The 26146-nt window shown below is 49.0% G+C and overlaps 1 protein-coding gene across 1 annotated transcript; it reads left to right on the forward strand.

Moving 5' to 3' along the window:
- The first annotated feature begins 16669 nt into the window (after positions 1–16669).
- Positions 16670–22701, forward strand: MSX2 (msh homeobox 2). The gene is made up of 2 exons (XM_030829898.2): positions 16670–17125; positions 20997–22701. Exons 1-2 carry the CDS (start codon positions 16747–16749, stop codon positions 21419–21421), a joined length of 804 nt encoding a protein of 267 aa, XP_030685758.1. The 5' UTR covers positions 16670–16746; the 3' UTR covers positions 21422–22701.
- The last annotated feature ends 3445 nt before the right edge of the window (positions 22702–26146 follow it).

Consider the following 26146-nt stretch of genomic DNA (forward strand, 5'->3'; position numbering starts at 1 on the left):
CTATAGGAACATAGGCAATTACTTCCTCCTTTCTCAGCCTCCATTTCCTCATCTATAAAATGGGGCTAGTCACATCTGCACCTCCCGTTAGCTGAGTTATTGTAAGGAATGAACAAAGTGATGCATGTTTTTTTTCTTTTTTCTTTTTTCTTTTTTGTGGTACGCGGGCCTCTCACTGTTGTGGCCTCTCCCGTTGCGGAGCACAGGCTCCGGACGCGCACGCTCAGCGGCCATGGCTCACGGGCCCAGCCGCTCCGCGGCATGTGGGATCTTCCCAGACCGGGGCACGAACCCGCGTCCCCTGCATCGGAAGGCAGACTCTCAACCACTGCGCCACCAGGGAAGCCCGGTGATGCATGTTTAAATGCTTTGTAACATTAAATGCATTGTAAACTATAAAATGCTTTGCAGATGTAATGAACAATTATTCGGAGGCAGCATAGAGGAGTAGTGAAAATACTGTTGGCTTGGAATCCCAGAGGGTTTGAGTCCCTCCTGGGCTAGAAAGCCCAGAAAGAAACTCTGGATCTTGGTTTTGCCATCTGTAAAATATGGGTGTTAATTGCACACACCTCACAGTGCATTTTACAGGCTTAGCCCCTGTCCAGTCTGGACCCAGAGCGGGTTACTATTCTCCACTGGCCCATGGACAGCTCTGACGAGGCCTTCTCCCCACCAAGCCAAACAACACATTCTTTTCCTCTTTAGTTGAATGGTAATAATTATACCAGCCCATCTGGGATGCCATGTCTTTTAATTACTGCTTATAAGGCATTTGGGGATCCTCACTCAAAACGGATGTGTGATGTGCAGCGATTCCAGAGTGAGTCTCGTCGTCTCAGGACCCGTCAATATCAGAACGACCCTGGGCTGCGCCGGAAGCCAGGGAGTCCTTCTTCACCTCTCCCTCCCTTCACCTTTCCTGCTTCTTCCCTACCTCGGGTCATGGCACCATGCTCATCCCTGGCTCCAGCTGGACGCCACCACCTTGGGTCATCCCCGAGCCCTCTTCCCCCCTGCCACCAGCAGGGCGTGTCCAGGTCTCCCTTCAACCACCCTCCATCCCACACTCTCCCCTCCCCCGCTGCTTTCTAGGACCAGCCCACAACACGGCAACTGCGGCAGCCTCCTGCACAGAGGCCAGGAAGACCTTCCAGAAATAGAATTCAACCATTTCATGCTCTACTGAGCATCTTTCCACGGCTTCCCCTTGCACTTGGATAAAAGCTGAAATCCCTCTGCCTGATCTGCCCGTGCCTCCCTGCCCACACAGGTGTCCACTATTATCTTCCATCCGCCCCCCCCCCCCCACCCATTCAATGCTGTCTAGAAAAGAGGCCTTCTCTGTGTTCTTCAAACACACCACGCTCTTTCCAACCTTCATGCGTGCTTTCCTCTCTCCCCGGCTTCTCCCCAGACTTGGCATGAGGCTCCTGTTAACCTCAAAGTCTTAGAGGAAATGTCAGCTCCTTGGAGGGCCTTCCCGGGCCAGCCTCTCTCAAGTGAGCGCCCCCATGCCTGCACCTCCTTTCCTGTTCTCCCTCCACGCCAACCACTTACTGCAAATTGAATTTCTTTGGGGGCCGGAAACACGTGAGGTTTGTGCGTGAGTGTGTGTGCACGCCAGCCCCATAAGAGCTTAGACCGCGTGGATGTTCTGTGGCTTCAGAGTCTAGAACGGTGTCTGGCGTGTAGTAGGTACTCGGTAAAGATTTGCAAAAGGAAGAATGAATGAATGGATGAATGATGAACGTCTGGGGATATAGTGTCTATAACTTTGCCTCCAAATAACTGGTCAGAGGAGAACAAAATTAATACAGAACAAACCAAACTAAAGAGGAAAACCCATGGGAGTGAAACCCCATAGTTGCCAACAGTAAATTCTTGATGTGTTTTTGGTTACCCTTTCCAAGATTGTCTGTAAAAAGAAAAAAGGTGTTTTAAAAAATCCCCACCAATTACCTCAGAGATGAGACTTCATGCCAACTTTTTGCCTAGAGCACATTTCTACAGCCGAGTAATAAACCCCAGAAAGACATGCCTTGTGATGGAAACGTTGAACATCGTCTGTTCTAACAGGGCCATTGCGGCTCCCGAGAAAGTCAAAGGAAGCGGGGAGAAAGGAAGAAGAATCGGATTAGGTAAATGTTTATCCAGAGGCAGTGTCGTTGATAATGAGGAATTTTGGCTTTCCTTCCCAAACCAGGGTTTTATTTGTTTTCTATCCAAATCGCTTTTATGACACTTGGGTTTTCTCAACAATGAAAACGCTTGGTTGACTGCAAGTGTGAGAGAGATTGAGAGATTTTTTTTTTCATTAATATATGTTTTATTTTATTTTTTAAGTTCATTTTTATTGGAGTATAGTTGCTTTATAATGTGTTAGTTTCTATTGGACAGCAAAATGAATCAGCTATACATACACGTATATCCCCTCTTTTTTGGATTTCTTCCCCATTTAAGTCACCACAGAGCACTGAGTAGAGTTCCCTGTGCTGTACAGTAGGTTCTCATTAGTTGTCTGTTTTATACATAGTACCAATAGTGGATATGTGTCAATCCCAATCTCCCAGTTCATCCCACCCCCCCTCCACTTCCCCCTTGGTGTCCATACATTTGTTCTCTACCTGTGTGTCTCTGTTTCTGCTCAGATTTTTATACGTTTGCCCCCTTTGCAAGCTCCCATAGATTCATGTTAGAGAGAGGGGGGTAAATAACACTATCTTGATTCCCATATTTCCTGGGAGACTCTAGAAGGAGATGCCTTCCAAGAAAGGGAAATATTTGGGGCTATAAGAGAACTTATAAACTCAGAAGTTTGAAACCTATTATATCCTGATAACAGCTGATGAAGCTTGGACAGATGGCTTGCTCCCTCCTAGCCTCAGGGTCCCCCACCTGTAAATAGGGATGATAAAGACAAGGTTATGCATGGCGGCACATGGCTTCCAGACCTTACCACTACACATGCTGTAACTGGTCAGCAAGGGAACCCCTTCTGAAACGGGTACCCGGATTCTAACTGAACTTGATCAGGCAGGAGAGATATGAAGTGGATTTTAGAGAAGCAAAGAAATACAAATAAAAACCACCACGGTCCTTTCCTGGAGTAAAAGGAAGGACACATCATATGGGAAATCAAACCAACAGAGTGAGTTCGTTCCGGCCAAATTCAACTTCGAGTTGATTTTTTAAACTTTTTTTTTTTCAATTATAAAAGTAACGAAACATTCAAGAAGATTTTGAAAACAAACTCACAGATTATCCCACGACCCCGACATCCCCAATTATTCTCCCGTCTGCATATTTTCGTTCTGCCCATGTGTGGCCTGCCTTTCCCCCTCGTAATGGGAAACATACTCCATGAAAAACAGAGGTCAGCCCCCCAAACACTCTGCTGCTTCCCCTCTTCTTCCCCCCTTTATTTAGTTATTTAACTCTGTTTATAAACAAACCTGAGGACCTCCCTTCCCCTTGACACCAACTGATTTTGGAGTTCTGCTGGGTTTTTTTTAACTTAATTTTTCATTTAAAAACGATTTCTTTCTTTTTTGTTTTAACGTGACATCAACTGGTTTGGAGCTCCCTTTCACCGTGAGAGTTAAGCCCCATGTCCCAACAATCTCTGCCAATAGCAAGGGCTGACACTGCAGTGTCAGCTAATGGCTCAGTCTCAGTTTCTCCCCTGGACTCAAGGGACGCACTTGAGCAACCCAAATCTCATAGCGGGTGGGGGCAGGGCACACCACCTGGAACCTCCACAGGGGCGCACATTCTAGGGGGAGCTTGGCTTCCATGACCTGGCATTGCCTAGGTGACCAAGAGCCAGCCTCAGAAATGGAATGAGGTAGCTGCAAAGGAACAGTTCCCATCACCTTTCCTTCTCCTCCTTAAACAGTCAGTTGGTCTCTGTCATTTTAGCCAATGGTTTTCAAAAATTGTCACTATGAGTTAAGTGCCTACTGTGGCAGGTGCCTGCTCTCCTTCACCACTAATATTCCCAAGAGCTCTTGGCGGTCAGTACTCTTACCACCTTATTCTACAGACGAGGAACTGACGTTCAGAGAGGTTAAGTGACTTGCCGGAGGTCACACAGCCCCACATTTTGGTCTGAGTGACCCTGAGGTGTATACTCTTCCTCTGGTGCTATGCAGTCAGGTCAGAGGTGATGAATGAGAAGATGAGATCTGCTTCTTCCAAGAGGGGACCTGAGTGTTGGTTTGAGGACCCACTGTCAAGGCCGGATGCATCGTTTCCATTCCACCCCTCACATTTTAATCCATGTCCAGGATTGCTAAATACCTCCATTTGATGCCCATGAGCTTGGAGGTCCATGTGACTGTTCAAGGATCAGTTATGAGGTCATGCCAAGAGTAGAAACCTCAGTGATTAGATCCGAGCTCCCCACATTGTGCTCCATAGAGAATGGAGCTAATTATGAGGTCAGATGGACCCATGGTCAAGGAAAATTTACCACACTCTCTTAGACCATTTAAGGGCTGAGCAAACACACTGTACAGGCCATCCTGTACTGATGACAATCTCTGGTTCTCCCGGGGCCCTGAATCACTGCTCCAGCTTCCCATAGGGTTGGGGAAACCCTTTAGAAGAAGATGGCCTCATCCCTGGGCTCCAGAGCTTCCCAGGGCCTTACAGGCACTACAGGGGCCTGTGAGAAAGTAAGTCTGCTCTTCAATGCCAGGGTAGGGGAGAAAGAGCCCAAGCAACAGAGCAAAAGAAAGAGGGGGCATGGGGGCTGGAGGAAAACTCTCAGGGGCGCCCCAGGAACATTAGCAGGAATCTCACCCCTCCCTCAGCGCCTGGACCTGTCTAGCCCATTTCTAGGAATCCAAGCCTTTGAATGTTGTTGTTGCTAACACACCTGTCGCTAGGTGCTGCGTAGGTTAAAAAGCAAATCAGTGAGGATTAGGTGAAACAACGCTGCTAATTATCAAGCTAAATTGTGACCTCACCAGTGATTTCATTGGCAAGGCTGGCTCCAAGGCTCGCCCTGCATGGAAGCATGTCTGTCTGCCCGCCCTGCCCCACCCTGCCCTGCCCTGCCCTGCCCACCTGCCCAGGCCCTGAGCGGATACAGTGAGAGAGCACTTCTGTTCTAAGTGGCCTGCTGCCTTGGCCCAGGGCTCCAGACATGTGAGGTTATTGAAATTGAACTTGGAGGACAGGATGCTTGGGGTGGCTGCTCCCTAGGCACATGAGAAACAGCAGGAGGGTGTACTCCCATCCTTACCATGCAGTCAGACCTGAGAGCTGGCAGGGCACCCTCTAGCCACGGGATGCTCTAACCAGCATCTCTACTTCTTCATGACTTACCTCTCCGTTCCCTCCTCATCTTCCCATCCTCAGGGCTGCTCCCCTCTTCCCAGAAGCCTGCAACAGCCTTCGTCATTGGTCCTATTACTTCCAGCATCTCCCCCACACCCCCTCCCATTTTCCACAATGCTCCCCAGGGAGTTTCTCAAAGGGATCTGGAGCTCTATTACTCTCTTGCTCAAAAAACACTCTGTGGCAGAAATTAAACCAGAGCAATGCTATCCAGTTTGGGCAGAGCTGGGGGAGAAACAAATGCTGCTAGTGGAAGTGTGCACCGGAAAAGGGTTTTTTGAAAATAATTCGGCAATATCTGTTCAGAAGAAAACTACACACGCTTGGCTTTGGCAGTCTCCGTTTTTAGAAATTAAACCTTTAAAAATAAAAGTGTGAGTATGAAGGTTTGCAAGGATTATTTTTTCAAGAATTTTTGGCAGTAGGAAAAATTGGGGGAAAAACGGTCCATCAAGAAGGAAATGGTGAAATGCATTCTAATATAGCCCTACGATGAAGCATAAAAAGAATGGATGGTGAGATGTCTGTGATATGAATTAGACAAGAAGGCAAGTCACACAGATAGTTACATGGAGAGAGCCACACACACACACACACACACATACACACGGACATACAGAACACCATCAATTTCCACTTTTCCGTATGCTATTTTGTGTGTGTATAGAATTAGGAGTGTCTAAAGATACTCGATTGTTCATCCTACTTATGTCGATGGCAAAAAAAAAATGAGAGCGATTATTCATTCCTAACTTATCTTTGATTTGCTTCACTGGTTATCATGAATATCTATTGCTTTTGAAATTCTAAACGAAGAATTTAGTAAAAAGACGACAGAAAGAAAAGGAAGGAAAGAAAAAGAAGAAAGACCCCTCACCGCTGAGCTGCAGCTCCCCGAGTGCGGCTCTTCCCTCCAACACCCTTCTCCCCAGCCTGTTCGCACCCCCAGCACCGCAACCGCCCCCACCCCCGCTTCTTCCTGAGCCTCTTGAAACTCAAACACACAGGTCACGGGTCATTTTAATTCTTGTCCCTCTTCACATACTATCTACTCTGCCAGCAACTCTCTCCCCTTCTCCACCTGGCAACACCCTCGGTGGCTCAGTCCAAATGCCACTTCCTCCAGCAGCCTAACCCTAACACCCAAGGTTGAGTGGGTCAGTCCCACCTCTGGGCATCCCACCATCCCACAAGCTCCCCTGTACTTTCCGGAACCGCATCCCATCATATCCCATAGTAGGGTTTACACTCTGGCTGGTGAGGCATACGGAAGGCATGTCTCATCTCAGAAAGAATCAGTGCTTTGAGAACACACCTGGGGCCACTCACCTGCACATTGATACAGAGAAGCCAAAATGCCAGATTTCTAGGGAAAGTCCCCTGATTTTTAAATGTTGGCAATGTATTCAGATGTTTTATTAAACTGTCTTTGGGACAACACTGTGAGAGTGAAAGAATTCTGCAAGATGAATCTGGCTTCAGGTCAGTCCTTTTGACATTTGTATGGAGTAACTGATGAGGCTGTCTTGCCACTAGAGTGGGAGACTCTTGAGGGCAGGAACTTGCCTGGGTAATGTCTGTCTTCCAGGTGTGGCACTAATTCAGCACACAGCTGCCTGAGGAAAGGAGGGAGGAAGGGAGGGAAATAAGGAGGAAGGCTGAAAGAAATGAAACAAAATGACAGATCAGGCAATGCATTTCATCATTTACAAAAATGACAAAGGAGGGCTTCCCTGGTGGCGCAGCAGTTGAGAATCTGCCTGCTAATGCAGGGGACACGGGTTCGAGCCCTGGTCTGGGAAGATGCCACATGCCGCGGAGCAACTAGGCCCGTGAGCCACAACTACTGAGCCTGCGCTTCCGGAGCCTGTGCTCCGCAACGAGAGGCCACGACAGTGAGAGGCCCGCGCACCGCAATGAAGAGTGGCCCCCGCTTGCCACAACTAAAGAAAACCCTCGCACAGAAACGAAGACCCAACACAGCCAAAAATAAAAATAAATACATTAAAAGAAGGCTCAACATTTTAAAAAAAAATGACAAAGGAAAAAACATTTTCTGCCTTATTTGCAATTTAGAGGAGCTGAATTTTGCCTACAGAGTACAGTGAAGGTCTCTGAATATTGTGGAAGTATTTGTTAGACGGTCCAAGTATCCAGACACTGAAGATGGATCTATTAAACAAGGGTAAGTGATTTTTAAATAGAACCTTCAGCTTTCAAAGAATTCTTCCCCTCTTTTACAATTACTACTAAGCTAGCAGATAATGAGGTCCCGGGTAAATAAGCCAGTGTTTTGGCCAAATTCTCCCATTCATTGTTTACTAATAATACAAACAACCCCATATCTCTAACATGGTATGGTCATCTATCTATTATCTCTGGAGTAGATTCTTCCTGCAAACCTAGATCAGAATGATCACCATTCCCCTAGCTTTACAGATAAGGAAATCAAGGTCCAGGGAGGGGAAGTAACTTGCCCACGGCCACCCAGCTAGGAGGAGGCGAAGCAGGATTCCAACTAGATTTGGTGCCCTTGGAAATGCAGTGTTCTCTCCTGTAAATCAGTGCTAACCTGAATTTCAAGCATCCGCCTACACGATTGTTCCCTTGTCAAAGAACAATCATTATGATTGTTGGCCTTATTCCAATACCAACAGTAGTATTATTTAATTAACGTTTAACTAAACTCTCGTTTTAAAACAACAACAACAAAAATGATTTGTAAAGGGAAATTCATGTCACAGTATTAGTTACCAGCCGTGGATGGGTTCACTCTGAAAATAAGTAGAATGGAAGAAAGATTGTCCTTATCTCATGAGATGCTGTTGCCTCCTGAAGACTGAAGCCTGCTGCTTGGTCCACAGGAGGTGAGCAATCATTGCCGAGGTATGAAAGTTGTGCCGAGACAGTGTCCTGAGTATAATGGCTTGATTATCAGGTCGCTGAAAAGGGAATAACTTTCTTGTCACGTGCCTAGATGTTACTTCACGGCCTGTCCAAGGGACTCTCTAAGATTCTTTTTCTGGGAAGGGCTGTGTCACCACGGGGCAAAGCTTCCTTGGGCTGCCCAAAGGCCCCAAGGATTCTTAGCAAGCATCATTTTCCTAAGCCTCTTTGCAATTGTCCACACCAACGGTGTCAGCTCTAATTGTATCATTAACAATTATCCACAAGGTTTCCTCCCAGGCTTCTCATCTGCTGAGTCAGAGACTTTCTTCTATTCTCACACAGGAGACCAGCACCAGGGAACAAGAGGGGACTAACCTCTCCCAGAGTTTTATATCCACGGGCCCATTTATCTTCCCACCACCCTGAAATAAGGATGTTTAGCCCCAGTTGTCTGGTGGGGAGAGTGAGGCTCAGCTCAGAGAAGTGGGGAGAACTTGCCCCAGGATACACAGCTGGCCCAGGATAAAATGGGGGTCCCAACTAGCGTCTCCTACTGCCTGGGATATTTTCCATCCTCTGCCGCCACCCTCCTGGACCCTTCAGGCAGCCTGACGGGAGACAGAACAAGGAACACACACTCCTTTATCAGAGAACTACAAAACCAGAAGAGACAGGAAAGGCAACTACACTCCCCTCATTTGCCAGGGAGGTGAATAGGGGACCCTAGAGGGGGAGCATCTGCTTAAAGTCACCCAGCAAGTGAGTGACATGTGGGGCTCAGGACCCTTGTTCTTGGCCGAGGCCCCAGGTCCTTTCTCTTCACTCTCCCACCCTCCCCACAAAGACTAAGTCCATTTGCAAAAAGTCATGAGCTGCAAAGATGGAAAAGAGAAAACGTGCCAATTTTATCAACCTACCATACACACAAGCACTTTAATTTATGAACAGAAATAGCATTATGAGGAAGGCCTAACTATATTTAAAGTTTGTTGGTCTAATAAAGTTCATTTTTCTATTTAAATGATGGTGACTTTTATTTTCTAGGGTTGGAAGGTAGGTAGAGGATGGGGAGAAAAATGCACTTTGCACAGGCACAGTTCGAAAGAGAAATTATATTTATCTAGATTTTCCATGTCTGAGAATCAGATTGCCCTTCAGTAAAATGAAGATAAAATAGCATCTACTAAATAGGGTTGTGAGGATTGAATGAGTGAGTACACGTCAGTGCTTAGGACAGGGTCTGGTGTGTACTAAGCCCTCAGTAAGCATTGCCTGTTATTATTAGGAGGAGGAGAATCTATGAGTTTATATTTTTCTGAATACATTTAGGTCTTTTTTTTTTTTTTTTTCCTATCGTATAAACACGCTCTTGTTTTAGGAAATCTGGGAAATGCCACAAAGTCAAGATATTGCTAAAGTGAGCCGAGAAGATAACAGCAGGATGCTGAGTTTCTCTGGCTGCGTCATGTCAGGGGCAGGAGAAGTGCGATCTGGAGGATGATAAACAGAAACCAGTTTGGGGTTTGGAGTCAGATGCACCAGGGGTCAAATGCTGACTGGGTCACTTAGTTGCTGCATGACCTTGGGCAGGCAACAATCTCCCCAACTCTTTCTCCATCTGTGAAGGGACGGGAGAGAGGGTGCGGGGAGGTAGAGATTAATTGAAAGCCTAGCAAGTTAAGGGTTTGGGGCAAAATGAGCTTTCAGTGTTTCTTTGGGGACAATTTAAAAATCCGACCCCTCCCCGCAAGAATCCAGTGTCAGTTCCAATTGTTGAGACACATGAGTCTACTACCCCTCACAATTCAAGGTTCATTCCTAGTCACTGGGAGAGGCGACCTCCTGAGCCGGCTGAGAGGTACCTACAGTCTCTGCCACTGCTTCCATTCCCGAACTTATTCACTAACTCAGCCAATATTTATTGTGTCCCTCCCTGTGTCAGGGGATCTTTAGGGCACCTGACACAGATCCGTGGGGGCATGACAAATCCCAGGGATTCTGAAATCAGACCTTTCTGGATCCAGACCTGGAGAGGCTGGGTCTGTGCTTCAGAGGGTCCCTGGAAGGTGCAGGGCGGCTCCAGGACAGAACTGATGTGGTCTCCCACCAGACTCCTTTTGTGACCTCAGGAAGGTGGCCACGCCTCTCTGAGCTGCAGGTACCTCTTTGGTGAAATAAGGTGTTGGAGTAGAAGGAGCTGAGGCATGTGGGGTATAGGAAAGAGCAGGGTATCTCGCACCCAAGGGCAATCCTGAGGAACAAGTGAAGTCCTGGATGTGAAAGCACTTTGCGAAGCCTACAGCTCAAGGTGTACTGTTTTTGCATCACCGTGGGGAGGGGTCTTCCTGCCGGTGGTAGCCTGCAACCCCCTCCCAAGGCTGGCACAAGCTCTGGGTTCAGCTCCAATGCCCCAACCCCTCCCCTAGAAATGATTAACAGAATTCTGAATAATTGCTTCTAATTGTCTTCATCCTTACGGTAAAACAAACCTTGCTTATTCCCCACCAGGCAGCTGGGGGTGGGGCAGTTGGAAGAGAGTCTATATTCCTTAATTAAAAAATATAATTATGTCTGTTAAGTAACTCCCCAAATTTCCTTTTCCCCTCCTCGCCCATGCCCAGTCAACTGCATTTTGAATCTAACCCAATTTGGAGGCCACTACATAAGAGAGATTTCAGATTCCTGCCGAACTATTTGGGAATCCATAATGTAGCACGCGCTTCCTCTGTGCGCCCTAGCTACTAATTAAGCCCATCTCAGACTCAACAGTTCCATCTGTCTAATTGGAAGAAAATGGAAATAGTAGATACTTCATTGCTCTGAACAACTGCAGATGCCTTTCCTCCCACCTTTACAGCAGCTTCTGCCCCAGGCAAAATACAGACATTTTTAGAGTCAGCCAAACCCTGATGTGAATCTCTGCCAGGTATTTACTAGTTGTGAAAAACTCTTATCAAGTCTTAAGCTTCAATTTTCTCCTCCTTAAGGAGGAATGAAGGCCTTTCCACCACAGGGTTGCTTAAGGTATAGGTGGGAGCTGAATGGTGGTTTAAAGCTCATCTTAGCCCAGTTCAGTATGGGTAGTTTTTCCTGGTTTTACAGATGGGCAAACTGAGAAGGGATGGGGTGGGGGCGGGCAGAGACATGTGAAGGGCTGGGCAAGATGCCCTTGGTGCTGTCCTGGATGTCTGGATTGACTCCACAGAACTGCAGCCACCCAGCTTCCTGGAGCCACCTCTTCCAGGGAGCCTTTTGGGTCTTTCTGTGCAGACACCTCAGGGCTTGGGCCCTGCTCGTGGGAACCTCTTGCCACTACAGGCTGGGATTGGGAAGGTACCAGCAAGCTGTGCCCAAGGTCTGGGAAACGGGAGATACGCCTTGCTGTTTGTCTAGACGTTTCTTCTTCCCTTGATCCCCATCCTTCACTTGACAGAGTTGTCAATCTGCTTCCTTCTGAAGAGGTGGGTAGTTACACCCGTTTTGCAGAGAGGGCAAGAAAAGGCTCAAAAAAGTTATCTCCTCATGCCTCAAATTATCCAACTTTGTATCAGTGGATCCCAGATGTGTGTGATGTCAGGCAGATCTATTGAAAAGGGTGGTAAAAAATACTATCAACAAGGATTTAAGAAACGATAATAACAGCCAACATTTACTGAACGCTAGACACTCCCATACTGAGGAAACGGTGGTGCCGAGAGGTGGAGTGATTTACCCAGAGTCCCACAGGAAATAAGTGGGTCTACCCCGTTTAAACCCTGCAGGAGCCTGGAAGCAGAACCTTTACAGTCACTCCTGGGTGGGGTGCCTGAGGCAGCCACACTCTTGTGTTACCTGCTTTTTTTTCTTTTAGCGGTACGCGGGCCTCTCACTGTTGCGGCCTCTCCTGTTGCGGAGCACAGGCTCCGGACGCGCAGGCTCAGCGGCCATGGCTCACGGGCCCAGCCGCTCCGCGGCACGTGGGATCTTCCCGGACCGGGGCACGAACCCGCGTCCCCTGCATCGACAGGCGGACTCTCAACCACTGCGCCACCAGGGAAGCCCTTTTACCTGCTTTTTATAAGGCTTCTCACTTAGTCCTCACCAGCCACCCTATATACTGGGCATCTTTTCTAAAAAGAGGTTACTAAGGCCCCCAGCGCAGTGATGGTGGCAAATGGCAAAAAGTAGGGCCTGGATTTGAATACGGAACTACTGATGGAGCGCGGAACTTACGACTCTTTCCCCTTTCGCAACTCTCACACCTGCTGTGGCCAGAAACAACTACGTCTCCATGAACTGGCCCACTCCTCTCCGAGGCTGTGGGACCTGCAGAGAGGCACAACATCTGCCTCCATTTCTTCCCCCCTCCTCCGAGGATGTCTCCGTTGTGGGCTACTTCCAGGGGGACCTTGTCGAATCAGACTCCGCCCACAGCAAATTTCAGGCCAACCTCTCTCTTGTCTGCGCCTCGGCTTCATCTGTAAAATGGGGAGCCATGAAAGCTCAGGCTTCAGGTAGCTTTACGTAATCTGTGTAGCGCTTTGGCAAAGGTCCCTTCTCTTCAGACTGGGTCCAGAACTTCACAAGCAACGGATCTGCACCCCCCACCCCCCAATAACCTCAAGCAGCGACCCCGAATGCCCGTCTACTCGCCTTCCTGCTCTGTAACTCGAAAAGTGATCTCTCAAATGCCCGGAAATATGCCCGCCCTGGTGAGGTCTGATCCTCCCCATTCCTACTCCGCACTGCACAGGTAAGAAAAATGAGCCCAGAGAGGAGCAGCCTTTTGCCCGAGGTCACACAGCGAAGGACTGGGGCAGGGTGGGGGATGGTGGGGGAGCGGTGTTGTGGAATTCCAGGCGGACGTTGGCGCCCGCTTGTCTGCCCGCTTCTGATACCCGGGTTCGGGAGAATAGGCTGCTAACGAGCGGCCCATTAGGAGGAATTGTCACTCCTCTGGGAGCGAGGTTGTCCCATTAGGGCGAATTGTCATTCGTCCTCGAGCGAGGTTGTCCCGGCTCCGCGCAGGCTGAGTGCCGGGGCCGAGAGCAATTAACGCGGCTCCGGCGCGGGCAGCCGCCTCTGCCCCGGGCAGCGGGGGCGGGGCGGGGCGGGGGCGGGGCGCCCGGCGCGGCTGGAGCCGGTCACCCGGCGCAGCCCCTTCCCCCGGAGCCCGCCTTTCATCTCCCCGCGCCTGGCGCCTGCCCGCACCCCTGGCCCGTCTACAGCCCCCTCCTCCGCCCCTCCCCCGCCTCCTCCGGGCCGCCGGGATCCAGCGATCGGTCCTGAGGCTGCAGACGCCGCGGTCCGCGCGCTGTCCTTCACGGTTTTCGCCTTGGGACTTGCGGTGCGCGTGCGCGGCTGTTCCACGCAGGCCCCGGGCGCGTGCGAAATGCCCGGGGCGCGCGCTAAGGTGGAGTGCGGCGGGTCTGCGCGCACCCGCCGGTGCCGTGAGGGGAAATGCCCGGGTCCACCACTTCCTACCTGCGTGACCCGGCCGCAGAATTAGCGCTTCCTGGCTTTAGGCTTTTCATCTGTAAAATGGGGAAAATAATTTCTGCCCGGAGCGATGTGTTGGAAGAAACGAATGAAATCATGGAGGACAGGTCCAGGTACTAAAGCAGAGGTGACGCTTAGTGGTGACTGAGTTATGATTGGAACCTCACGTTTCTGCCTGCGTATATGTCACCGGGAACTAACCTTTACTGAATGCTCCCTAAGTGCCAAAGACAGACCTCCGCTAAGGGACTATAAACTTTTCAGGGCGAGCCGAATTCTCAGTCCCAGAGATTTTACAAAGAACCCACCGTGAACTACGTGAAAGGGGGCAAAGTGCCTCATTTTGGATATCTGGCAAAGAGAAAGCATTCGATACATTGTTGCTGCTTTTGATATACAATGATATGGTGGAGCTTTTTTGGATCGCCTACACCTGCTAGTTATCTTATGTAGCCCCTTGAACTGAATTGCGGCAAGAGCCATCCTGATTAGGGGTTCTCTCTCATTTTAGAGGGAAAAAAATATTAGGCTAAGGGAGGGGAAAGAACGCGACCAAGGGCACGCGGCCAGGAAGAGGTGTATACAACATTCTGAAAACGCAGCTAACGCAGCACCAGATGCACAGACGGGGTTTTCCACAAAGGGCTAGAACTGTGTTGAGGTTCCACTCTTTTCACAGCAGAAGAGACACCCTTTCCTGAATTGTCCCAACCTCAGCTGGCAGAAAACAAGATGGGCAGGCTGGTTGCTCCCTGGACATCTCTCCTGTTCATGGCCAGAGCTTGGCAACCTCCCTTGGAACACCAGTTGTTTGTTTAATCTCTACTATTTTCTCATTGCTGGCTTTACAATTTTTGTCCTTTGCCTGGACATCAGGACCAAAGAGTAGGGAGGGGAACCTACCTTATCCTCTCCCAGAAAACTTCATCAAAATAAAAGAGCTCTCTCTACTAGTACTAATTAAAACAAACAAGCAAACAAAAAACCCCAGGAATGAGCTTGCATGCCCCCTAATTGACAAATATTAACAAGGAGTTTTCAAGAACAATTATCAAACAGTGGCTGGGTACGTTTTGGCAGCAGAGGGCTAAACGAATTTCAGGTTTGCTTCCAAAATATGTAGCCTGCACCTTGCTAGTTTCCTCTAGGAGGCAGAGAACTTAATCTGGGTTTACCTGTACTGTATTTGAGATGCATATCGAGCCAACTATCATCAGGTATGACTCAAGGGGAAAATGCATAAGGCATATATCTCCAGATAACTTTCCTAGTTTTTTTTTTTTTAAATAACTTTCTCTGAACTTCCAGTTTGTTGATAGTGGTGGGAGAAGGGGGTTTTAGAAGGCTGTAGTTAGAACTTCTTTACTTTTAAACTTTTATTCAGGACCCTTTCTAATCAAATTGAATTAAGTGGCCAATGCAGATTGTTTTTATCCTCTAGGATTCAGATAACACCTATTCTGGTTATCCTAGGCCAGCACAGTTTCACTCCAGGCAGAGGTTTGGGGTGAAGGGAGGTGCTCTGGGAAGTGGATCTGGGGGTCAAGTCTCTAAAAGTCGTGAATGGGGAAGTAGCTCCAAGCTCTGGGCATCTCAGTAATTAAAAACAGTGTCCCTTCCTTCCAAGGCTTTGGGAACTGTTTAGCAAGCATCTGCTGTGTGCAAGTCCCTGAGCCGGGTCACTTCTATTCACCTCATCACTTGCGGGATAATCGCTCAGATATAGGAAAAGGCAGCCGCAGCCTGGAAAGAGTCATTTGAAGAAATAGGTGTTGGCCCAGCGGCCTGCAGAGAGATTGGAGGCCTCTGCACATTGGAAGTTCGCGCGCTCTCCCCTTTCCCATACTGAGACAGTCATCACTAAGGCTTTGAGATGTAATTACCCAGGGTATAATTTGAAGTGGGGTGAGGATATCTATACTTTTTTTTTTTAACCAGGTGCAATGAATAAAAATGTCCTTCCCCAAAAGATACACAGGTCCGGGGTGGGCAAACTTGGCACCCAGTTCTGACACTTGCAAGGGTGTGTGTGTGGGGGTGGTGGTGGTGGGAAGCACTAGATATTATCTATGCCTTTTCCTCACTCCTCCTCCGCCTTGAAGGCAAATACTGGCACCCAAACACACGACCAACACCGGCTCAGACAAACTCATGAACACACAATGCACTCAGTCTTGAGAAAAAGGTCGGATCCGGAGGTCCAGAGAGGAGATGCAGGGAAAAGAAAACTCGAGGATTCCAAGTTTCTAAGAGTGCGCTGGTTTTGTTTTCGAGTGGAAGAGATGGAAAGCTCTGGTTTAAATCTTCCAGTTGGAACTACTTGGGAGAGGGCAGCCGTGACCACCTACCTCTCTGGCTCGTTCCGGCCCCTCTCCTAAGGGAGTTATAGTAATAGCGGACGCCGTCGAGCACTTGCTGAGAGCGAAATACCTGCTTTTCTAAGCGCCATGCATGTAGTATTTCTTTTAGCAGGGATGCTGGCCCTTCCTTTCAGTGCTGGCCCCTAAAACTGTTACGTTCGCCCAGTTTCGACCCATAGTAGGAGCTTAATAAATGTTTTTGCCATGTCACTTGCAGATTTTAAACATGTTCTGGCGCGGAGTACCTTTTAAAAAGAGGGGTCAACAGAGAGAAGAAATGGGGCTCCGCGAACTTCCTGTTTAAATAATCGGCCTTAATTACGCCTTAGACTTTTCAGTTTTGGCGTGATTATAACCCTTGAGGGATCGCCTGATAACAACTCTGCTGACTGCTCCTGTAATTAACTCCTAATTTATTTCAAACAGAAAAAAAAAAAAAAAAAAAAAAAAAAAAAGGCCCCAGCCTCTTCCGGAAGAGCCAATCGGAGGCGAGCGTCCGTGGCGTCAGCGCCAGGGCCGGCTCGGATTGGCTGAGCCGAGTCTCTCACTTCCCCTTGGAGGAAAGGCACGGCTGCCGGCGCGCCCCTCCCGTCTCCCCCCAAAAAAGTTTGAGTCGCAGCTGCCTGGTTGCCAGCGGAGTCGCGCGCCGGGAGCTACGTAGGGCAGAGAAGTCATGGCTTCTCCGTCCAAAGGCAATGACCTGTTTTCGTCTGATGAGGAGGGCCCGGCGATGGTGGCCGAGCCGGGCCCGGGGCCTGGGGGTGCCGACGGGGCCGCGGAGGAGCGCCGCGTCAAGGTCTCCAGCCTGCCCTTCAGCGTGGAGGCGCTCATGTCGGACAAGAAGCCGCCCAAGGAGACTTCCCCATTGCCAGCCGAAAGCGCCTCCGCCGGGGCCACCCTGCGGCCACTTCTGCTGCCGGGACACAGCGTCCGGGAGGCGCACAGCCCCGGGCCGTTGGTCAAGCCCTTCGAGACAGCCTCGGTCAAGTCGGAAAATTCAGAAGACGGAGCGGCGTGGATGCAGGAACCGGGCAGATATTCGCCGCCGCCAAGTGAGTGCCTGCAGAGGCCGGGACCAGGGGTAGGAGGGTGCGCGGGGTACAGGAGGGAACTGGGGGTCAGTATTCCAAGCTAGGGGTACGGAGACCCCTCTGTACTATGCGCCCTGAAAAAGCAAGCATTACAAGTCCTTGGCCCCTTAATATCCCCGGAGTTCAGCGCGCCCACGGCATCCAAGATACCTTCTGGGTAATATCCGCGCAGCGCGTGTTTGGGATCCCCTAGCTGTACAGAATATTCGACACGAATGCCAACGCCCTGATCGTTGAAGGGAGAACCCAGCTGGGTTTGCGGGGTCGCTTGGGTATCCGTTTCTCTAGCCCTCAGCCCTAGGCCACTTCGCTTTTTTTTTCACTGTCCCTCGGGGTCTCAGTCTGGGGAATGAAGAAGGATACACGTTTAAAGAGCACCGGAATATATGCCAGGCAGAGGCAGAGTGTCTAACTACCTTTCAAAGTTCACAACCCTGCGAGGTGTGCCCTCACTATAAAGATGAGCTAATTAAAATCTAACCCGATTTTGGGTAGAAATGATCATCTTCCATTGGTTCCGCGGGTATCGAAGCACGGTAACGCGGAGGGATGGCGGCAGAGACTTATGCGGCGAGGAAATGTCTCCCGGTCGTCCCGGCGGCCAGCCCCGTCGCTTCGCTGGGAGCGGGCTGGGGTCAGCAGCGTGGGGCTCCGCTTGGCTCAGAGTAATAATTAACAGCATTCCAGCAGCGCTTCAGTTTACAAAGTGATGCTTATTAGTTCACCAGATCCCGATCATCGCTGGAACCCCGAAGTGTGGGCAGAAGCCCGGGACCTGTGGTTATCCCAGTTTTCAGACATGCATACTTTGAGGACTGAACTTGCTTGAGCCAGGTCACCAACAATGGCTGAATTGGGCAAGGGGCCCCGGTGTCCAAGCCCCAACCCTGGCCACCTTGATCCCTCTCCCCAGACAGACCAAGCAGAGGGCCGAACACCTGCACCCCGCTTCCTGCCAATGAGGAAGGAGAACTGAGAGTCGCAGGAGAGCTGATTTTTCTTCCAGCGTTTACGTCCAGTTTTGGGCCCTGGGTCCTCTTGCGATATGGGGAAGCCATTCCCTGTAGCTCCTTTTACTTCTGTCTCCCAGCCTTTAAGATTTCTCTATCTGCACTCTGCCTCTAGGAAAGGTGAGAGAGAGGATGCCTGCGTAGGGACTTTTTCGAAAGCTGGGAGCATCACATTTTACCCCATTCCCATCAGCCCTGAAAACTCGAGATGCAAAGTATTTTGTGAACAAAACAAGGCCATATAACCAGGCATCAGTGGCTGTCCCCTCTGGCTTCTTCTCTCCACCCTGTTAGAAACTCCCAAAGATTCAAAGGGCGTGGAGATTAAGGACTCAAAGAATTTAAACTCAAGTTTGCACAGTACTTTATAGCACTTTTCACCGTATTATCTTATCTGATCTCCGTGTGGCTGAAGCTGGCCTCCCGGTAACAGATGAGGACATTTCAACAGAGTTCAGAGGAATCTGCACACATCGAGTTTGGGCTTGACAAGAAAGACTTGGGGACATTTAATGATCACCTATCTGATGGCAGACAAGACTCTGGGCATTCTAAAATTTGGTACTCTGAACCACACTGCAGGATCAGTATTAGTTACCCATTTTATCGATGGTGAAATAGAGGCTTAGAAACTTTAAGGGACTTAATTTGTTTGACAGATATTGAGTGCCTGTATATGCCTAGGCCTGGGTCAATTCCCAGCTGCGCATCAAGGATTCAGGCTTTACAGGGAGTGGTGTCCAGAGGTCAGACATTTCCACTTTCTTAGGTTCCTGGGGTTCTGTAAGCATGCCTGCCAGGGCCCAGGGTAAGGCAGCCGTGGGCCCTGGATGTGACCCTTCCATGAGAAAAGTAGGAGATTCTGAGAAAGGATTTAATTTTTTTTAAAAAAGTGGGTCATTGGTGCTTTGGGCCTGGAGATGGCCTCAGGAGCCCTGTGGTAGGAGCGGTGGGTCCGGGGGAGCCTAGCGACAGAGCCTGGGGCAGGAGGAAGCCACCTGCCCAGGCCCGGGTTTTGTTATTCTCAGGAGGCCGTAGGTTAAATGCTGTTTTGCTTTGTATAATCGCACCCTTCCTCAGGCTGGTTTAAAATGGGGAGGAGAGTGGGAGGGTGGAGAGAGGTGCGCTGGGAGGGACGCTTTGATACACTCATGAGATCCCGTCACCTGGATTTCATAATTCAAATGCAGCCCCTAGGAGCAGCCGGAATGACCGTGCCCAGGCACAGAATCACTTCCAAACATAGAGCAGAGGCAAGTGTAGATTCTAGGAGCTTGGTATCTGAGCTGTGGCCACTGGATCCTCCCAGCTAGCCAGGTCACGTTTGTGAAGGGTGAGAATTTCACAGGTCCCTGAGTCTCTGATTGTTGTTATTTTATTTGTAAATTAAGAAGTAGGCACCCCCAGCTCTCTGGCTTACTTAGGGATTAGCATATGCAAAAGTCTACACTCCTGTGGTAGTTTCTTACCCATCTCTCTCCCAGATTTCTGTTTTTTGATTGATGGCAGAACCCACTACCTCTTTCATTTTTAGCCACTTAAAAGTGATGGTTAATAATGTCACATTAGGACAAATCCATTTCTTGTTGGAAATGGAGGCTGGGTTGGGACTTGTGCTGTGTCACCCTCAAGTATGAAGTGTAAACTCTCTCTTGGGCCACCAAAGTAACTAAACAAGAAATGCTACATTCTCCCTTTGGAGTGCTTTGGAGTTACTACGGTGGCTACATTTGGAAAATTAGCATAGCTCATAAAAGCCAAATGCAGAAAATGAATTGTTTAGCATCTGTCCCTCAGCTCCACCCCAACTTCCTTTAAGGAAAAACCCGAAGTTAGTTGATGCTATGGAATCACAAGGATGCCCTGTCCTATGATTTCCTATAATTGAACCCATTTTAAATATGGAGTCTGGATGCTGTAGGCATACCTTTATTTTGCTTGTTATTCCTTCTTTCTAAATTCCAGCAAGAAGCTAATCATTTACACATTGCCTCCAAACCATAGAATGGGTAGGAGAGATGGCTAAAATGTCATCACATGCTCTCAATTCAGGAGGCAGCATGACTTCCCCTGACATTTACATTTATGGGCGAGCTAATTTTTCCCTCCTTCTTAGTAAAGTTTATATTACAGAAGCACCCAGCCAAGAAAGTTATCCCACATCCAGATCTGTAAAATGATGTTCAGGTTTTATAATCTGTAGACTGGAGGGAATGACATCTGTGTGGTTGTTTATTGCATGAGGCTGCTCACCAATCCATAGATGCTATTAATTTACTGCAGACCTTATCGGCACGATTATCCTTCACAAATATGTTGATGCAATCCAACTTCTCCTGGTACAGAGAGGGGATGGACCCAGTTCATAAGACCCTTTTCATTTTCCTTCTCATATGTGATTATCTCTGTGTCCTAGGGATGTGAGGATTATCATGAGCCCAGCCCCCCATTTTTAAGATAAGCAATATCAAGAAGAGATGGGGTTTTGTTTCTCAGAGAACCCTCAGCTCTCTTGACTTATGAGGGGTCTGTTCATATTTCATTATCTCTGATGCTGTTTGTTTTCCATATAGAAAGTTCTGTTACACCATAAAACTCCCAAACTTTTGGGAAAAGATTCAATTTTTTAAAAACAAAACAATTTATCCATTTAAGTATGGTCCTTCTCTATCCCTCCCCCCCCCCCAAAATCCAACCACACATGGTTTTGACCAAGGTACCTCTTTGAAAGATGAAGAGGGAAGACCCCACCCCCCCATGGACACACCTGGCGAGAAAGCCACTTTCTTTTGCTAACTCACTCCCCATTCTCTGTTCCCTAGGACACATGAGCCCCACCACCTGCACCCTGAGGAAACACAAGACCAATCGGAAGCCACGCACACCCTTCACCACCTCCCAGCTCCTCGCTCTGGAGCGCAAGTTCCGCCAGAAACAGTACCTCTCCATCGCAGAGCGGGCAGAGTTCTCCAGCTCTCTGAACCTCACAGAGACACAGGTCAAAATCTGGTTCCAGAACCGAAGAGCCAAGGCGAAAAGACTGCAAGAGGCCGAACTGGAAAAGCTGAAAATGGCTGCAAAACCTATGCTGCCCTCTGGCTTCAGCCTCCCTTTCCCCATCAACTCGCCCCTGCAAGCAGCCTCCCTATACGGCGCGTCCTACCCTTTCCATAGACCTGTGCTCCCCATCCCGCCCGTCGGACTCTATGCGACTCCCGTGGGATATGGCATGTACCACCTGTCCTAAGGAAGACCAGCTCAATAGACTCCGGGATGGATGTTTGTTTAAAAGCCTTCCCCCTCCCTCTCCAAGAAGACAGTCCCGCTCTGCAAACCTTGCATGCACCACCCTCAGCGGCTAGATCGACAGGGCCACAGACATAGTTGAAATTGGTTCTTTTGACTGGAGACACCCAAACCCCGTTTTCTTGGTGTAATCTTCCAGATGCCAGCCCCCCTTCTCCTTTCACAAGATTGGCTCTGATGGTTTTTATATATAAATATGTATATAATAAAATATAATACATTTTTATACAGCAGACATAAAAATCAAATTATTTTGAAAGGTAAAATTTATATACATATATATATAAATATATATATATGTCTTTTTTCTCTATATATCACCTTCCTAAAAGAGACTGCTTAATTAAGTCTAGCTGTTGTCTTTTTCTTATGGGGGAGACAAATTATTTGCTAAAATTACTGAAATCTGATCATTTGGATCACTGACTTGCAAACATTAGAATTAGACACTGTGTGCATAGGCAGTAGATATGGAAAGATTCCTCCCAGAGAAGGGGACACATCATGTTTTTGCATTTTTTACGTGCATTTAAAAACTCACTAGATATGACCATATTTGGCCCTGTTTTTTTCCCCCTTCTCCACCTTGTTTGTTACACATTGTTCAAAGTTTTTGTAAGATCAATAAAAGGGGGATGAGAAGAATCCTGAGAGTGCCTCGGGGTAAGGTGGAAAATGGAAGTCCTTCCTAATTCCTCTCAAGGCTGTTGCTTAACTGCATTTCAGATAATTGGAGAGTGAAAAGTTAGAGCATGTCGGGAGGAATTGATGGTTTCCGTGAACCACTAGGTACATCAGTCCTCACACATTTGAAAAGGTGATTTGGGTGGATGTGTGTGTGTAGTTAATTGTCTGCTTAAAAATTATGAATATCTTGTAACCATTATCTATACTAAATATTCCTGAACAATGAATAGATCTAAAAAGAAAAAAAATCATGCTTTCTCTGTGTGTGTACCTGTTGTATGTGCTAAACTTATTAGAAAAATTTATATACTTTTTAACATGTTGGGGGCAGAGGGTAAAGCCATGTTTTGACTTGATAAAAAATGGTGTTGTCAGACAGCCCATATAGCTCCTTGGTATTTCATTTTTCTATCCAGCTCCCCTCCCCCATCCAAGTATACTTTTATCCCTTTGAAAGGGTGCCTTGTATAATTTTATATATTTTATTGAAGAGTTATTTCTTATCTCTTATTCTGAATTAAATTAAACGTTTTATTGCAGTAAAGTCTGTCCAAAGTCACAATTATTTTTAAGAGGTGCTCTCTGTTCTTTAGCCGGTCTTAGCCCAGAAATGCCACCCAGATGGGGGAGGGGGGCTGGTGATTTTTATGATGATTTTAATGGGAATCAATCCAGAGCTGTGGCCAGATTCAGCCCGGGGTAGGGAAGTCTACAGCAAATAGCAAAAGACTTTGAAATGCTTCCTCTGGCAGCTTGTGTTACTCATGGAAAATTGCTATTAGGAGTTTTTCAAATTCCAGTGAAAGATGAGCTTAGAAGTGGCAGGGCCCAGGGATCGGCCAGAATCTGAGGGGTTTGTGGATGATTGCGGGGGTGGGGGGGGCGGGAATCTTGAACTTGAAATCTCTCAGCTACCACAACAACAAGCTTCGAGCTGAGGGAAGGGACCTATATAGTTCTTTGCAAATGTAGATGGTAACTAGATGCGTTCACTGAGGGGGAGAGGGGGGTAGATGGATGCCTGCTGCCCTTTTCAGGACTGTGTCAAATCACATTCCGTTTACCATTCCTAGCTCCTTCCAAGGAGATCGGCCTTGAACAAATGCTCTTTTCGGTTTGTAGGGGGGAAGGTAGTTCATTCAAGTTCCCTTTGCTTTGCAGCCTGCCTTTCCACTGGTTACAGAACGGGGGTCAGGCTTGGGTTTTGAGTCATCACCATGAAAATAAATTGGTGATGGGTGGGGGAGGCGGGGAAGAATCTTAAACTCCACTTTCTGTCGCACAAAGAAACCAAGTGGCCATTGATGATGACTTTCCGAGGGCTGTTTTCGGATGAGAAGCTCGAGTGACCTGGGAACGAGTTGGAAGGGAGTCGAGAACTTCCTGTTGCGGAGCCTGAGCGGTGGGGAGATTGGCACCTGGCACCTACTAAGACTAGCGCTTTAGTCCCAGTTTCCTTTGTGCCGACACCCAGTTTAGAGGTGGGCGCCGGAAACTCCATTTTTCCGGTGGGGCAGAGGCTCCCAAGGTCGGTCGGTGAGTTTCTCCTACGGAGTGTGATCCAAACCCAGGGATCTGCTCCGAAGCTGGGGTCCGACCGATTTCTTCCAGCTCGGCCCCCGAGCTGGAGTGAACCGCAGGAACGTCCCAAACCTCCCCGAGTGTGCCCTGGCCATCCCGCTGGGCCACCCCAGCCATCCTCATTTGTGGGATACGTTTTCCAAAGGCCAAAGCCGTTCCCGGTTTCGTCACCAGCCGCCAAATTGGGGCCCTAATTAGCCCGTCCACCGCGAGCTTCCTTCCCGGAGCCTCTCGGACCCCGCAGCCTCGGGCAATCTCAGCCCGGGGTGGGGATCCGGAGACGCCGACTCTGGGTTAAGACTCAGCTTGCTCCCGGGAGGAGGGGGTCACAGGCTAGAGTGTTTTTCGGAGAACCGGGCTGCGTCCTGTGTGGTCAGCCGGGTGGATTGGAAACCATCTAAGCGCCTGCGCATTACCCCAATCACCCTAAATCCCAAAGAAAAACTGAGGCCGGGACAGGGAAAAAGAGTCGCTCAGGCGCCAATACACGCACCCCTGCGCTCCTGGGCGGATGGGATTACGTAGTTGAGGACGCGGCCGTGTTGCCGGGGCCCAGACAACGGCCAGAGGTCCGCGGGCCCGCCGGTGCGCCTTGCTCTGGGGCTCCCTCCGAACCGCCTGCCCAGCATTAGGTTTGGCGGTCGCCACGGTCTCCGCTTAGGTCGGGCTTGGCATGCCAGGCGTTTCAGGGACCAGGCTAACCACCTGGGGCGACAGAAGGACCCTGTCTCACCAAGAACCCCGCAGCCGCGCCTTGGAAATTGAAACCGAAGATGCCACTGTGCCGGCTTTGGCCATCGTCGCCTGCGCTGCCGGGAGCCTGGCACACAACTCCCCCCAAGTCCTCCCGTACTTCTCAGTGCTTTTATCTAAAACTTCCCAGAAAGACGGCCCTGCTTTCAGGAAAGAGGGGACAAAAGGAGAGGAGATCCCATTTATTGAGCTCTTGCTAAGTACAGAACTAGGCATCTTCCGGCTCATCTCATCTAGTCGCTGCACACCCTTGGGGAGGTATTACTGATGCCATTTTATAGTCGAGGAAACTGAAGCTCAGAGAGGTGGCTCACTAAGGTCCCAGAGTCGGCAAGGGGCAGCAGCAGAATTCAGACCTAAGTGTGAGCCTGGTGGTGGGCATAAAGTCTGGCAAAGGGGGTCCCTGAAGGAGCTGTCTCAGAGGAGCTGCGGGATGCTGGGCCCTAGGGAGCTCTCCAGATGCCCCAGCCCAGATCCTAGCGCAGCCCAGCTCTGGAGCCCCTCTCTGCATCCCCTTCCCCACCCCTCATTGCTGTAAGGGGCTCCCCACACAGGGGCCCAGCTTCTCTATCACAGGGGACCTGGGGCTCAGCCTGACCACCCTCCCCCTTGCAGCCCCGGGGAGGTGATGCTGGGGCAAGGCCGACAGGAGGTAGGCAGCGAAGGCCTGGCTGGATGAGAGCAGGCGCTGGTAAAACGTCTGCCTGACCCGACTGAAAAGAGGATCCCTGCCTTTGAGCAGAACCTTGTCTGACCGAATGAAAACTCCCACGGCCATTCTTTGCCATAAAAGCAGCTCATTTGCCACGGGTTGGAGAGGCCACTTCCCCACCCCCACTCCCTCTCCACTGCTGGGTTTGGAATAAACATAAACCTCATTTATAAAAGACCCCACGTCACACACACACACACACACACCCCTCCCTGAAATCACAGGCCTCAGTTGGTGAAGTTGATTGTGCCTGTTTTCCCCTTCCATGTAACTTAAAAAAAAAAAAATTTCCAGATTGGTGATGCCGTAGGTCTTTTTAATGAAATCGGTCAGAGAGCAATGAGGAAAGTCTGCTGTCAACTCCAGGACGCCTCCACCCCTCTCCCACGCCCAGCAACCCCTCTCACCTCCTCCCTGCTAGGAACTAAATAAAAAGCAGTAAAATTACTTTCCAAAATAGCCTGCTTCAAAGCAGAACAGAGTACCAGGCTGCGGGAATCCTGAATCCTGCCCTGATAAGGTTCATAACAATCAAATCTAAACTCCATCCACCTCCTCTGACTCTTTCCAACCTCCTCCGGACCCCTCTGCATTTGTTGATGAAAACACTTTGATGTCCTGAGTCCTCCAAACAATTATTATTATAATTTTAAACAACCTGGTATTTTCCATTACTAACGGCTCGGGCTTTGAAGTTACACCTCATAATTTCCTAAATTAAATAAATCATTTTAAGTTTGCACTGGGAGGCTTTTAATAGTAGAGAAAAGAATATCATTATCTTATTGAGACCCAGTTGTGACGGCTCCAGTTTGGCTGTAGCTAGGGGCAAAGTAGGCTCACTCTAACAGGCCTACTTTATTAACCTCCCATAACTCTTGAAAGAACATTTTTATATTTTCTTTGATTTCCCCCCTCCCTCTCTTGTTTTAA

Source organism: Globicephala melas, chromosome 3 (assembly GCF_963455315.2).
Source record: "Globicephala melas chromosome 3, mGloMel1.2, whole genome shotgun sequence".
NCBI classification, from domain to species: domain Eukaryota; kingdom Metazoa; phylum Chordata; class Mammalia; order Artiodactyla; family Delphinidae; genus Globicephala; species Globicephala melas.